Source organism: Macrobrachium nipponense, chromosome 33, assembly GCF_015104395.2.
Source record: "Macrobrachium nipponense isolate FS-2020 chromosome 33, ASM1510439v2, whole genome shotgun sequence".
NCBI classification, from domain to species: domain Eukaryota; kingdom Metazoa; phylum Arthropoda; class Malacostraca; order Decapoda; family Palaemonidae; genus Macrobrachium; species Macrobrachium nipponense.
In genome coordinates this window covers 25,271,044-25,286,234 of record NC_087219.1, presented here as the reverse complement: position 1 = coordinate 25,286,234, position 15,191 = coordinate 25,271,044, and the positions used below count along the sequence as shown (strand labels likewise).

At 49.9% G+C, this 15,191-nt stretch overlaps 1 protein-coding gene across 4 annotated transcripts in view; it reads left to right on the top strand.

Annotated features, from left to right (window-relative positions):
* The window catches only part of LOC135203030 (uncharacterized), a 252,978-nt gene that overhangs the window by 116,140 nt on the left and 121,647 nt on the right, over positions 1-15,191 (top strand). For all 4 annotated transcript variants that reach the window (XM_064232607.1, XM_064232606.1, XM_064232604.1 and 1 more), the window contains exon 5: positions 11,911-11,979. In XM_064232607.1, coding sequence (XP_064088677.1) covers positions 11,911-11,979 — 69 coding nt within the window. The remainder of the gene's footprint in view (positions 1-11,910; positions 11,980-15,191) is intronic.

Below are 15,191 nucleotides of genomic sequence, written 5' to 3'. Positions count from 1 at the left end.
GACCGGGCGGAGAGGAGGACCAGCAGCAGCTCTTCTGATGCTCGGGACCGTCACTGCTGTTCTTGGTCCAGCCACTCTCCCCGGGAAAGCCGCTCTACCAGGCCTGCAGCTCGATCGCCACCGCGGGTTGGCGATCCCCTGCAGCCCCCCCAGCACACTGGTTCTGCCGGTGGGCGAGGGGGGAGCATCAGGTCTACCTCTCCTATCCTTCAACTTCCTCGCGCACCAGGAAGAGCGAGGCGACAAGAAGTGATCGCGAGGGGCGTGCTCCTCGCGATCCCGCCACGACGCCCTATGAACCTGGCACGGTCCTGGGACCGACCAGATCATGTGCGCAAGTGGCAGGAGGAGACCATGAGGAGTCTGTTGTGGTTCCTCCTGTGGAAGGAGGAGGGTCTCGGGAGGCGTTCTTGCTGGATGGGCTTGACGGTCCGACTCCGCAGGACGCAGTCACTCCCGAGATCCAGAGGTAGTTCGCTGAGGTTATTGCGCTGATTCGTCAGCACAATGACCTCAGGGAAGGGTCACCGCTCCCACCTTCCGAGCCTACATCGGGTTTTGGAGTCGTTCTGGTAACCCAAAAAGGAACCCAGGACGATGGTGGGTCTGCTGCGATCAGCCTTGGCTGACAGTGTGCTTAGCCAGGTGGACGCTCTTGTCTCCGGACAGGAGGGTTCGCTTCGGTCCGGCAGGTCGTCCAAGCTCCTTCCCCCACCTCTACCGCGACAGAGGCACTTTTACGTGCCATCAGAGGACCCTCTGCCGCCCAAACAGGTTAACCCGGAGCTAGCTAGGCTAAACTCCGGGGGTGTCTCTTGCAGCAGCTCCTGTCGGAGAAACTTCTGGTTCTCGCAGCAAGAGGCACTTGCCTTGGAAATCTACTGCTATGGCAGCATTCCAAGCAGTCTCATGGATAGACCTGTGGTCCCTCACAGGTGTCTCAAAGCCGTGGCCTCCTCGGGAAACATCACTCCTGAAGGGGGCCCGGCCCGGCTTCGTGAGACTGTGGATCTGAAGGACGCGTTTGTTCCGATACGTAATACAAACCATCGGTCCTTTAACAATAGGAAGTAGCTAGCGGCAGCTGGAACGGTCGTAAGCTTCGAACAAGGGGGAGAACGGTAGTTAACTGCTTGTCCGACAGTCGCGCGCCGCGCGACTGGGAGGTAAACAAATCACTTTGCTTTCGGCCGCGGGTGTGAAGGACGTGTTCGTCATCGCTCTCTGCCCGCTTCATCGTCGTATGCTTTGTTTATATTGTGTTTTCTACTAATGGTTTGTTTGACTTGAAAATGAAACTGTAAGTACACTGTTTCATTTTCATTACTTAATTATGAACCAACATGGAGTTATCGCCGTAGATGCGGCGATTTCCTCTCTTTTCATGAATTGAACCCTTGAATATGCCTCGGTGCCGAGGGCGGGCGCGCTCGCGCCGAGTCATGTATTTGGGCGAAAAGTGTGTAATTGAAAAATGTAAGTACTCTTTTCATTATATGTTTGCCCTGTGCGTTCGTTACCGAGTGTGTGTTTGCGCTCGGCACGAGCCTTTTAATTTTGTATAATAGAATGCAATGAAAGTGGATTCGCAATTGCATATTTTCTTTGCAATATCTTTTCATTTTCATTTATTTGCATGCATGAAATTAATTTGGATCAATTTTCGTTCTTACCCGGGAATTGATCCTTACGATTTTTTTATGTGAAATGAAATCGCAAGTGCAGTATTCTGTTTCATTTTCATATATATTTATGATAGCATCATATTATTGGATCAAGTTTCCGTTCTTACGGGAATTGATCTTTTCCCTTTAAGTTCTATGAAGTGAATCGCGAAGGGCAGTATTCTGGTTTCATTTTTCATATTACTTTTCACTGCTGTGCGGGGGTAGGGGAAGCGAAGGTCTGCCAGGAAGTCGTCGGAAAGCTCTCCCGCGACTCCCTTGGTATCCGATTCTTCGTCTTCCTTCCCTTCCTGCCCCCCGCTCAGCTTCTTCGTTGTATTTTTGTATTTGGGGTCTTCCTTGCGTTCGGGTGGGGTGGGGCATGTCTTCCCCCCGTGCGTGAGGGAACCCTCTTACTAATCTATCTATGTTACCGCAGGTGCTACATCCGTGGGAGACGACCTTGGACAGGTATGGACCACCGCGGAGGCAGGGCGTGCCTAGCATCCACGGGCTGCTGCAGCGTCTAGCGAGGTCTGGGGCGGTCTCCACTACTACCACGGCCGCTTATGCTGCTCCCCCCCCTCCTGGTCTACATCCCCATGCTGTGTCGATGACGCCGTCTGCCGCTACTAGGGCCGCAGCCGTACCGAGGTGGGGTTGCCGCCGCCGCCTGTTTTCTTTGTGTTGCCTGCCCCAGACTTCCGCTGTTCCAGCAGCTCGCCCCTGGACCGGCCGCCAGGACCCAGGTTCCGCTGGCTGCCGATGATTCTACGAGGCGATCGCTGGGCCTGCCGTACCTGCCGCTGATGTGATTCCGCTGTTGGCTTGGCTGTTCCCTTCTGGGTCTACCGCTGCCGCTGTTCCTGCCGCTCCTGAGCTGGTTGCTGTTCCTGCCGCTCCTGAGCTGGTTGCTGTTCCTGTCGCTCCTGATTCCTGTGCCTGTCCATGCTGGTCCTGCCCACGTTGTGTCTTCCCAGTCCCAGGTCCTTCCGGGACAGGTGCAGTCGGGCCCTGTTGCTTCGGCAACTGCCCCGGCTCCCTCCTGGATGGAGGACCTGACGACTGTCCTGCGAGAGCTGACGAGGAAGAGGAAGAAGAGGAAGCTGTCATCTTCGTCTTCATCGTCTGCTGCTGCCTCTTCCACCCCTTCGAACTTCTAAGGCCCATAAGCCGAAGAAGAAGGAAGGCTGCCTTCCCCCTAAGAAGTCCTTCGGGAAACTTCTAAGGGCCCGTCCCACCTCGGTGGGACGGGGGGTCCTTCTGCTGGTCCTCCTGCTCCTTCGGGAGCGGGGCCCGTCTCCCCTTCCGTAAGGAAGAGATAGTCGGGGACCAGAGGAGTATCGGAGGTTAGCTCTGGTACTTCCTCGCCTGGTGCTAGCGGCGATGCCGCTACGCCAGGTTCCGGCTCGGTCTCTCGTTCGCGAGAGATCCCGAGTGTACGTTCTCCCTCGTGGGAGACCGTGCAGCCAAGTTTCGGCGCCAGAGTTCGCGCTCGGCGCCAAGACGCGGCACGGAGCAGAAGGCGGGTGAGAGACGCTCAGGTGACTCTTGCCAGGCCAGCGGCCGCTCTTGCAGCGACCAGCTGGTAACCCGGGTTTTCCCCCCTAAGAAGACTCCTTCGGGACCTTTCTAAGGGCCCGTCTCGCTCCGGCGATTCGGGGAGCTCTTCTGCTGGTCCTCCTTGTCTCCCTCGGGAACAGGGCCCGTCTTTTCTTCTACCAAGGAGAAGAAGACGGGGACCAGAGGAGTACCAGTTCGGCTGGCACTTCCTCGCCTGGTTTTAGCGGTTCTGCCGCTAAACCAGGATCCGCCTCGGCTTCTCGTTAGCGAGAAGTACCGAGTGGACGGTCTCCCGCGGGGAGACCGTCCAGCCAAAGTCTTGACACTCGAGCTCGCTCGCCGCCAAGACCGAAGCGCGGAGCAGAAGACTGGCGAGTGTCGTGCAGACGACTCTCGCTAGGCCAAGGGGACGCTCTCGCAGCGACCAGCTGGCTGCTCGGGTTGACGTGGACGGTCGCGACCAGCCACGGGTTGAGGCGAGGAAGGGGTCCCCGCGGTCGTCGGTACCAGCCACGGCTGGTACCAGCGGCTCGACGCGCCGAGAGAGGACGCTCGCCGGTCTCACCGCGACAACGAGCCTAGCAGGTCACCTGACGCGCTTCCTATCGGGACCGGGCGGAGACGGTAACCAGCAACAGATCGCCTGACGCTAGACATCAGCGTCGACGTTCTCAGGCGAGCCGCTCGCCATAGTGAGCGGCACGCCAGCCTGCAGACGATCCCCACGGGGTTGGTGATAGGCTGCAGCGCCCCCCACGTACGCGGTCCTGCAGCGAGCGGCGTCAGGTCATGTCTCTCCATACCTTCAACTTCCTCGGGCTACACCCCGGGAAAGAGCCGAGGTAGCTAGGGGTGACCGGTGAGAGGTGCGCGCACGATCCCGTCACGACGCCGCACGTGCCACGTAGGTTAGGACCAACCAGGACGTAGCGCAAGTGATTGGAGCGACCGTCAGGGGGAGAGGGTGGGTAGCGTCAGTCTGTCTATCGATCTCCAGATACCTTCAACTTCCTCGGCATACGCCAGGAAGAGAGAGGTATATAGGAGTGATCGTGAGAGATGCGCCGCTCACGATCCCGTCACGACGCCGCACGTGCCAGGTTGGTCTTAGGACCAACCAGGACGTACGCGCAAGTGATTGGAGGCAACCGTCAGGGATCTGTTGCTGGCCCTTCTTCTGAAGGAGGAGGGTCCTGGAGCTGCTCTTGTTGGAGGGACTGGACGGTCCTACTCCTCAAGACGCTGTAACTTCCGAGATTCAGAGTAACTTACCCAGGTTATTGCACTGATTCGTCAGCACAACGGACCGGGGGGAAGGATCGCCGCTCCCACCAGCAGAGCCCATGTCTCTGCTCGAGTCGTTTTGGGGCCCTCGAGAGGGAACCCAAACCGACGGTGGGTTGCCGCGATCGGAGCTTGCCGATCTGTCTTGAACCAGAGTCTATCGTCTCCGGACAAGAAGGCTCTCTCAGTTCTGGCCGGTTTCGATCAAGCTACCACCTCCTCTACTGCGACAGCGGCGTTTCTACGTGTCTTCGGACACTGTATTTAAATACTCCTTCGGTCCTCCTGAGAGGGTTTCGACCTCGACGAGGACTGGAATGAGTCGGGAGGGACGGTATCGGCTCTCTCCTGTCAGGTGTCAATCAGCCCCACCCAGACGACGTTCACAGTGGCGGCAGACCCTTACCTACAGTGAGAGTTCGTAACCCTCCTCGGGAAAACGTTTTCTCCTGACGATACGTTTTCCCAGACTCTGAGAGGCCATCGCCGCAAGGCGATGGCTGCTCTACTATTTCTCCAACTGCTAGTTCCACTGGGAAGGCGAGCGAGTATCCAATTCCTCCCCCATTCCCTCTCTCCTACGGCTACGAGGGAAAGGGGAAGGATCCTACAGAGATTTCTCTGTAGGATCCCACGTTGGGGGACTGCGCTACCAGGGGGGACCTTCGGGTCCTACCTGACGTAAGCCTCCCCGGTCGTTGAGGAGGGATCCATGCCCCATTCTCGATTTCTACGGGAATCGAGAGGACCACCAGCCGATATCGTTTGACGAATTCGGTGGGGGTTTCGCAGACTGCTTAGAATTCTACGGAATTTCTAGCGCATTCAGAGTGTTAGAGTTTCTTACGATCTCCAAACACTTAGGCGAGACCACGGTCCAAAGTGAGCGAGACGAGAATCCCCGATATGTTACACGATAATCGGGAACCTCGCCTATGCTCGAATTCCTGGAATTTCTAGCATTAGGAAGAAGACTGCTGCTGAAAGAAGAACTATCTCACAGTAGGCGACCAACCTGGAATAGAGAAGAACGGACGGGGATATCCAGTTTGGCTGGAACTATCGTCTTAGTATTCTGTTCACCATTGAAGCTTTCCTTCGAGGAAGACTCTCCTTGCACTCTCTTTAATAGAGAACGAAGGTGGTCAATCTCCAATCCTTATTTGTTTTCTTGAAGGAAAGAATTTAGGATGGAGATCGTTGTTCAGAATCCTACAAATATACTACGTATATTAACCTCGCGACATGATTCTGCTAAGCAGTTGAATGGTCCGAGGGGTAGGCGCATATCCTGGTTATTCTACGGATTGCGACTTAGACGAAAAGTATTCTAATTGAACTGCAACCCGGGTTGCCTGCAACCTCCCAGGAGTTTCCAGTTTCAATTTTATATACTTATGGTGTTGTCACAACAACACCATTTAAGCTTTTATATTTACCGAAAATTCGTTTCGCTTAAATATAATTGCTCGAGCATATCTTTTATGCTTCTGTGGTTCTAGCCGAACGCATTCCTTCGTGGAAAGGATTACTTGGCAACTCAGGATGACGAGTCAGCGACAGCTACTGCGTATTGAATTGCCCGAGGCATTTCAGTATCAGCTGCCGCTTTGAGATAGACGGTTGTTTATGTCTTTCTCACCTGCTTGGTTATGAATAACAACCGTATCTCTGCCCAACAATCACGGACTTAAGTCTCTGATTAACGGGGATTCTCTCATACATGAATGACTATCTACTGCTGTGAAACGCTAGTATTCATCGTCTTCGGTATTGCGAGAATTTTAAACAGAGATATCTATTCGACTCTCATCTTTCTGTTTACCGCACGGTAACAGAATTCTGTAATAGTCTCTTGCTGCATCGTATCCCGATAATGCGAATGATTTTTGCGGAATCTGAGTTTGTCCTCAAAATATCTTGTATTCGGAGGTGTACAATTGTTCATTGTTCACCCCGGATTAGCAGATGTATTGAAAGACATCGCCTACTCCCACACTGCCAGCTCTACTTCCAAACGTTCAGCCATGAGAAAGCAGTTCTTCAAGCGGCATCCCTGTGTTCATTATGAAGAACGCCCCGCTTTCATTGCACAACGGACAGCAATGAAATGGCGGTTAGCGTTTTCAGTCATTTGTAAGCACAGGTTTAGAATCTTGAGATTCCTTCTCTCGATTCAGCTGGAAGACGTAGGTTGCATTCATTGCCTACCTTCGTCTCAACGTCACATAGTGTTGTTTCTCTTAAGCTGAGATCCAACGTCTATGAGATTTTCTTGCCATCAGGGACCTCGGTCTTTTGAAGGCAATGACTTTCGCCTTTTGAGCTTATGCATTAAGAGAATCATCGCCGTGCCGTCCGGCATCGGTGACTAACAAATATTTTATTTGTTTGTCTCCTCAGCATAACTCTTTAAAGGGCGAAGGTCACGTGACTTACCCGGATGCTTGGACAACTTGCCTCTACTGATTCCGAACCAGTCAGTCGGCAGCTGTAGAGCGCCCGAGTCAGTTACGAACTATGCTGTGGACTTAGTTTGGTTGTTCCAGAGCAATCATTACTTCGTCTTAATAGCTTGTCAGTATGAGTACTTGTACATAACCAAAGTCGAGAAGAGGGATAGGTCATACGACTATTCCCTTCTTTTCGTCTTAGGTAACTGCATGACTTCTCTTGAGAAGTCAAGCACAAGGGATGGGGATTTGTGACGCTCGATTTCGTACCGATCTTCGTAGCGAAGACTCAGAACCCTTCGGTAACTGACGATGGGTTCGAGTCCTTCACAATACCCTCCCTAATGGACTTCACCGCCTTCGATGCGAAGGAGATGCTGCCTTGTCCGCAAGAACTTCTCCTTGGCGCAGGTACTGAAGGCAGGGGTCTGGTCCAACCAGACCACATGCCCTTCCTTCTACCTTCGGGATATTGCCCACAGGTCCTTGGATCTTTTTCCTTGGGACCCCTTGTGTGGCTGCTAACACGTTGTGTAGCGAACCCAGACACGCAGGCTGAACAGCATCGAGTCCTGGTGTGACCGTAAGAATGGATGGTGAATGAGAGTGTGACTGGCTCCTCTTCCCATCTTTTTCTTCCCCTCTACCTGTGGTTAGAGGGACACGGTCGTCACCCTGCTGGATAAGGACAAGATGCAGGTGCAACAGAGCCCCATCCTATCCCTTTCACTAGGGATAGGAGCGTATATCCACCACTTCCTCCAACAAGGGGGAGGAAGTGGATGCCAGCTTGAGACAACCCATACTTTATGTTGCCTCTTGCAAACAGGAACAAGTTCTTGCTTGCTGGTACGAAGAGATACGCTTGCCTCTCTCTTAGTACTCGGCCCAGAGGTCTGACCATTGATCCTGCGGTGCACACCGATCAATCGGACAGAGGCTTGGATCCCTCCCTCGCTCTTACGACCAGGGAGGCATTCCAGGGATGGACGAACACCAGTCTGTTCATCAAAAGACTCAGATTCCTCCCACCAAGAAGTGAGTCTTCCTATTGTTAAAGGACCGATGGTTTGTATTACGTATCGGAACAAATGACAATTTGTCGAAAATTGCATTTTTCCTAACTATACAAAACCTGAGGCCTCCTTTAACATATAGTCCCTCCTCATGCCACCCCTCACTCTGTGTATTTTGCATGGGCCAAAAGCAAAAGTGATTTGTTACCTCCCAGTCGCGCGGCGCGCGACTGTCGGACAAGCAGTTAAACTACCGTTCTCCCCTTGTTCGAAGCTTACGACCGTTCCAGCTGCCGCTAGCTACTTCCTATTGTTAAAGGACCTCAGGTTTGTATAGTTAGGAAAAATGCAATTTCGACAAATTGTATATTTCCAGATACCCATCCATCAATCCTCCAGGAAATACCTCCGCTTCATCCTCGATGGGACGGTGTACCAATTCAGGGCACTTTGTTTTGGTCTCTCAACTACCCCACAGGTGTTCACGCGAATGTTCACGCTGGTGTTGGCTTGGGCCCACTCGGTAGGGATACGTCTTCTGAGGTATCTCGACAATTGGTTAGTCCAGGCGAGCTCCCGCTCACAGTGCTACAGGACAGAGATCGACTCCACGAATTCTGCCGTGATCTGGGGATCATAGTGAATACGAGAAGTCAGATCTCGAGCCCAAGCAGAAGATGAAGTACCTGGGCATGCTGATCGATACGGTAGCAGGGCGAGTCTTCCCCGCAGATTCGGATCAGAGGGTTCAGGGAGGCAGCAAGACGGTTCCTTTCCCTACAGGAGCATCTAGCTCAGCAGTGGCAGGTCGTGATCAGTCACCTGTCGTCTCTCGAGAAGCTAGTCCCTCACGGGCGTCTTCACCTGCGGTCTCTTCAATGGAGACTAAAGGAGTGTTGGTCACAGGCAAGAGACCCACCTTTCTTCCCCGTGTCTCTCACGGAGGAGGTGAGGCAGGACCTAGCCTGGTGGCTGGACGACGGGAACCTCGTAAGAGGAGTGCCTCTTTGCACTCTCTCTCTCTCTCTCTCTCTCTCTCTCTCTCTCTCTCTCTCTCTCTCTCTCTCTCTCTCTCTCCCCGAGATGTCGCTGTTCTCAGATGCATCGACCAAGGTATGGGGCGGACACCTGGAGGAGTTGCTGGCTGCGGGTGTGTGGAACCATCACAACAGGCACCTTCACATCAACGTCCTGGAGCTCAAGGCGTCGTTTCTCGCTCTTCAAGAGTTTCAAGATCGTCTGGTGGGACACTCAGTGGTGTTGATGAGCGACAACACCACGGTAGTGGCGTACGTCAGCAAACAGGGGGGCCTAGTGTCCCTCCCGTCGCATCAGTTGACGTTGCAGGTGCACGAGTGGGCCGAGGCACACTCGGTAGAGCTGTCAGCCCACTACATTCCAGGCAAGAGGAATATGGTGGCAGACAAGCTCAGCCGTCGGGATCAGGTGATAGGAACCGAGTGGTCCCTTCACCCAGAGTGGCAGAAAGGCTCTTCAACCTGTGGGGGCGTCAGTAGGGATCTGTTCGCCACCCGGCACAAACAGAAAACTCCAGGTTTTTCTACTGGCGTGCCAGACCCAGGGGCAGCTGCAGAGGATGCTCTTCAACACCCGTTGGACAACCTCTTTGTGTACGCCTTTCCCCCGTTCTGTCTGATTCGCAAGGTGATCAGCAGGGCGCTGGTCACCCCGAATCTTCGGATGATCCTGGTGGCACCCAAATGGCCTCAGGCCGTTTGGTACCCGGACCTGCTGGCTCTGCTCGCCAAAGCACCGAGAAAGATTCCCCCCTGGCACAACCTCCTGTCCCTGCCACATGTAGAACGGTACCACCGGTCGGTTCGGTCCCTGTGTCTTCATGGCTGGCTGTTAACCACCATCTCTTGCGAACGAGAGGCTTTTCTTGCAGTGCAGCAACAGAGATGGCTGGGTACCTCAGACAGTCCTCTGCAGCTGTATACCAGGGAAAGTGGTCCATCTTCTGTGGTTGGTGTCGTGGACAGGGTCTCTCTCCTCTCAGAGCCACTATTCAGCAGGTAGCGGATTTCCTCGTTTTCCTTCACCGAGAGAAGCTCCTCTCCGTCTCCGCAGTTAAGGATACAGAGCTGCCCTGGCCCTAGTCTTAAACTGCGAGGAGTGAATATCTCTCCTCCTTCGAGATCCCTCCCTCCTTATGAAGAGCTTCGAGAGGTCTTGCCCACCCAGGGAACTCAGGCCCCCTGTGGGACGTGACTCTCGTCCTTAGGAGTTTGACTCGAAGACCCTTCGAGCCACTCCGAGAGTTGTCAGTCAGGGATCTGACCCTCAAGACCCTCTTCCTGCTGGCCCTGGCATCGGCGAAGAGAGTAGGGGAACTTCATGGTCTTTCCTTCGACGTTAAGCATTCCAGGGGATGGGGATCCATGACGCTCGATTTTGTCCCAAACTTCGTAGCGAAGACTCAGAATCCTTCGGTCCCTGAGGACCGCTTCGACTCTTTTCACGATCTCCTCCCTGAAGGGACTTCAACTGATATGATGCGGATGAGATGTTGCTTTGTCCTGTGAGGGTGCTACGGCGCTATCTAAAGAGAACTCAACACCTCAGGCCTGAGTGCCGACGCCTCTTCGTTAGCACCGGGGTTACCAAGAAAGAGGTTTCCAAGAACACTCTTTCTTTCTGGCTGTGTGAGGTGGTCAGGAGGGCGTACGACGCGGATGGTAGTGACGACACCCGTACCCTTCGTCCGAGAGCTCACGAAGTCAGAGGTATTGGTCCAACCCTTGCATTCCGCAAGAACTCCATGGCGCAGGTTCTGAAGGCAGAGGTTTGAGGGCCAACCAGACACCTTTACTTCCTTCTACCTTTGGGATATACCCACAGGTCCTTGGCAAACTCTTCCTTGGGACCCATGGTGGCTTGCTCAACAAGTTGTGTAGCCTACCCAGCACCCGAGCGGACAGAACAGCATCGCATCCTTGTGTGACTGAATGAATTGACGAGTGAAAGAGTGTGTGACTGGCTTCTCTTCCTCCTTCGTTCTTTCTCCTCTACCTGCAGGCAGAGGGGCGCGGTTGTCACTACGCTGAACAGGAAGCAGATGCAGGTAAGCTACACGACTGAGCTCCATCCTATCCCTTTCAGTAGGGATAGGAGTGTTTATCCACCACTCCCCAACAAGGGGGGTTGAGTGGAAGCCAACAAGAGACAAACCATGACTTCATTTTGGTTCTTGAAGTAGGAACTAGTTCTTGTATATTTGCTATTTATAAAAGGTACTCTTGCCTCCCTCATATAAATTTGGTTCAGAAGTCTGGCCACTGATCCTGCGGTGCACATCCCGATCAGCTGGGCAGAGGCTAGGATCCCTCCCTTTGCTCTTATGACCAGAAAGGGAACCAAGGTCGGACGAACACCAGTCTGTTCATAAGACTCAGATTCCACCCACCAATAAGTGAGTCTTCCTATTGTTAAAGGACCGAGGGTTTGTATTCGTATCGGAACAAATAACAATTTGTCGAAAATTGTATTTTTCCTAACTATACAAACCTGAGGTCCTTTACACATAGTCCCACCTCATGCCATCCCTCACTTTGCGTTTCCTGGGCCTAAAGCAAAGTGACTCCTCTTCTCGCAGTCGAGCTGACCGCCAACTGCCGGACAAGTAGTTAACTACCAAACCCCCTTGTTTGAAGCTTACGACCGGTTCAGCTGCCGGTAAGTACCTAAGTACTTTCCTATTGTTAAAGGACCTCAGGTTTGTATAGTTAGGAAAAATACAATTTTTGACAAATTGTTATATTAGCTTTTGATACACACACAGTCTTATTTCTCAGATTTTCAGGTAACATGCACCCCTTATAAGATGCCTAGATACTGTTACTAGGAGTCAAACCAAGACTTTCCTATATGAACTTATAGGAGGATTTTGAATCTTTCTACTTTTTTCAGGCTTGTCAGAAGGAGATGACAGCTGAGAAAGCTATGTTGGAACACCACAATTCTGGAAATCATCAAAAGGTATCAAAGATTTTTTTGGACTGATTCCATGAAATGACATATACAGTTATTCAAGATGTTGTATATTTACATTAATGCCATGTTGTGCATGATATTTCATTTCATGTATAATAACAAAAGAGATTTTAGTTTCTAGATTCTCTGTCATACTTCAAATGTTGTTTACTTCATCTTTTTCTTATTCCCTTCTAGTTACACTTCATGCACACTGGAGGTGTTGCTCTCTACACAATCAGTACAGTAACCTCTCATTTGAGAACACTAATGGGTCCAGGTGGTGTGCTTACATAAAAAAATGTGGTTATAATCTTGTTTCTGATTCTGTGAATGGCCAGCTTGTGCATGATAGAATTACAAAAAATGAGTAAACATGAATTCTGTTTTTTTTTTTTAACACTCACTAGCAAACGTTCTTATTCAAGACCAAAATATCATAATAAGGCCAAATTACCCAAACGGTTATACAGACCCCACCATAATTATGAACAAGTTACTCCAGATGACGGTTGCATATTGAAACTATTTGTAGCTGGTTACTGTATTCTTCAATGCCTATAAGTACAGTGTAATATAAAGACATTGTACATAGTGTCTCCCCCAGTTTTACACGTTTCATATTTTCTGCGGTCCACTTTTTCGTGAGATTTTTGTGGAACACATATTCACTTTTCCTAGTGCATTCACTAATTTTCAGATTTTTAATGGGCAGTATCTCTATAAAAACTATCACTAATTCCTTTTTTGTAGGTGGCAAACACTGGTATTCACTCAATACTAAATTTCATTAAAATATGCTATTAATTACTGTTATTTTCATAAAATATAAAGAGAGAGAGAGAGAGAGAGAGAGAGATGAAGAGAGAGACGCCGATGAGAGAGGAGAGAGAGATTTACAAAGGATAGGATTCTCAAAAGACTGTTAGCCCATCCGAAGGATGACATAGTTATTGCTCACTATATCTTGGAGCAGGTTTACTGTGCAGTACAGTTCCTAATGGATTTGGTATAGCTTTCTTAAACGTCTTCCACAATGTTGCTGTTTACAATTCAGTGTGGCAGTTGATCCATGTGTCACATATCCTGTTCGTGAAGAAGTTCCCACATGGGATGGGTTGTATCTCTTCAGTTCTAGTTTCCATCCATATTTCTTGTTTGGTTTTCATAAATGTAAACGGTGAACTGTCTTCCTTCTTTGTTATGCCTTTTCAGTATTTTAAATGTTATATTAGTTATCATCACAATCATCATGTTTCTAAGCTGTACTGGTCAGGCCTATGTCAATCTTCGGTAACCTATTTGTCTGATGGATAGAATTAACTGTGGGCTCTTGCTTGTACTTACTCCTCATCTGTATTTTCGTAGTGTGGGGACCAAAACTGTACTGCATAGTCAAGATCGGGGTCTAACTATGATGTGTTGTAGAGCTGCAGCACCGGTTTTCTTATTTCTTCGTATTTGAACGCTCTTTAGTATCCCCCTAGTTTTGTTTTTGGCCCTTTGTTTTCTTTTCAGACTTTTGTGATCAAATTGTTTTGTGATTTTAAGTCATCGGGAATCATTACCCAAGTCCTTCCTCTTGTTCTACACTACTTAAGTTATTCTCAGTAGCATGTAGCTGGCATGGGGGTGTTTTGTCCTATTGTATGAGAGAGAGAGAGAGAGAGAGAGAGATGAGAAGAGAGAGAGCGATTTCCAGCATGATGCACATGGATATTTGCATATACGTTAAAACACAGCTTCACGATTACGTCTGCATATTATCATTAACAGTTCTACACAGTAGAGACTGATGAAGAGAGAGATTGCGCGATACCCACAGTTCCATCTTTGCGAGGATGGGGACTCGGGGTTTAAACAATCAAGTCAAGGTACTGCCATGAGCGACAAGGAAAATGAATGCTGTTCCGGATTGGTGCTATGCAGGCGACAGCCAATAACGTGTCGAGTTCATTTCTTTTGGTACTGCTCTAAGCAGTGTCACGATGTCATCCAGAGTTGTGTATTTGCGGAAAGTTGGTTGGGCGGAAGCCTCTTTTAAGAAAAACCAATATGTATGCATGAAAATACTGCGTACCATTGTATTATGTTATTTAGAATGCTCGCATAATTTAAGTATCATCCTTAAACACTTCATGTAATACGTATTCATATTTAGAAATCATCTCAAAACTAAAACATTCATAAAAAGGTACAATCTGTGCAACATGTCAGTGCACAATTTATCCCAATTGACCCAATGCAGGTCAATTGTTCTATTGTTTGTGCATGTTTTCGTGTGTGGTTACAGTATATATTGTAAGTATTATGTACTGTGTACTAAGACATCTTTAAAATGTCTTCTCTAAACATTTTAGGGGTGCATGTGTAACTATTTAGTATGTAATAGCTGTAGGAGGAAGCACTGTATTGTAAGGTTACTTTGGGCCTGTTGTGGGAGATGTTTTGGTTTTGTTTTTATTGAAATGATAAAATTTTTTCTGGGTCAGCTCGTGTCGCTCGCGCGGAAATATCCTTTAATCTAGTTATTTTAGGGGTAATGTACAAACACATAACAGAGAATAAATAAAAATAAAGAAAAAGGTCGAGTATAAACCTGACTCGACTCACCCTCCAAGAGGGTGTCGGTTATGAACACTAGCGAGTGAGACCACTACCACGAGCCAAAAAACCAATAGAAATTCTCCCACAACAAAAAACCCTCCATGAGGAGAGCCGACCCACAGAGTGAGCAGCTCCGTATTACTACTACTCCATCAATGCTGCCGACTTGATGCAGCCTCTGGCGGCCATTTCTTTCAGTTAGCGCAACGAAGTCACACGGATATTTTTTCTCTGTGTTTTTTGTGCCCTGTCGTTGGATTTGATCTATAATGGAGCGTGCAGCTATTGCAGCTAGCTACGTTAAGTACTCAGTATTTATGCGATAGTGGTTTTTTCCGCCTCAGCAGTATTTAGCCGTTTTTTAGTGTATAAATACGAACTCGGGGTCGGAAGCATGGACAGCATGGTTCTGTCCGCAATGTGGTTCGTTTACGGTCTTCCATACTTAGAACATCCCTCTCTATGTAAGCTATAATTAATTATCCGTTTAACTATAGGGTACTTCTACTCAGGTTTGTCAGTGCTGATGTTTTTTACATATGTAGGATTCTTCTTTCCAGAACCCTAGTCCCGCCTTAGTATCGGCCTCTGACTAGCTTTGAGTGTGTTAG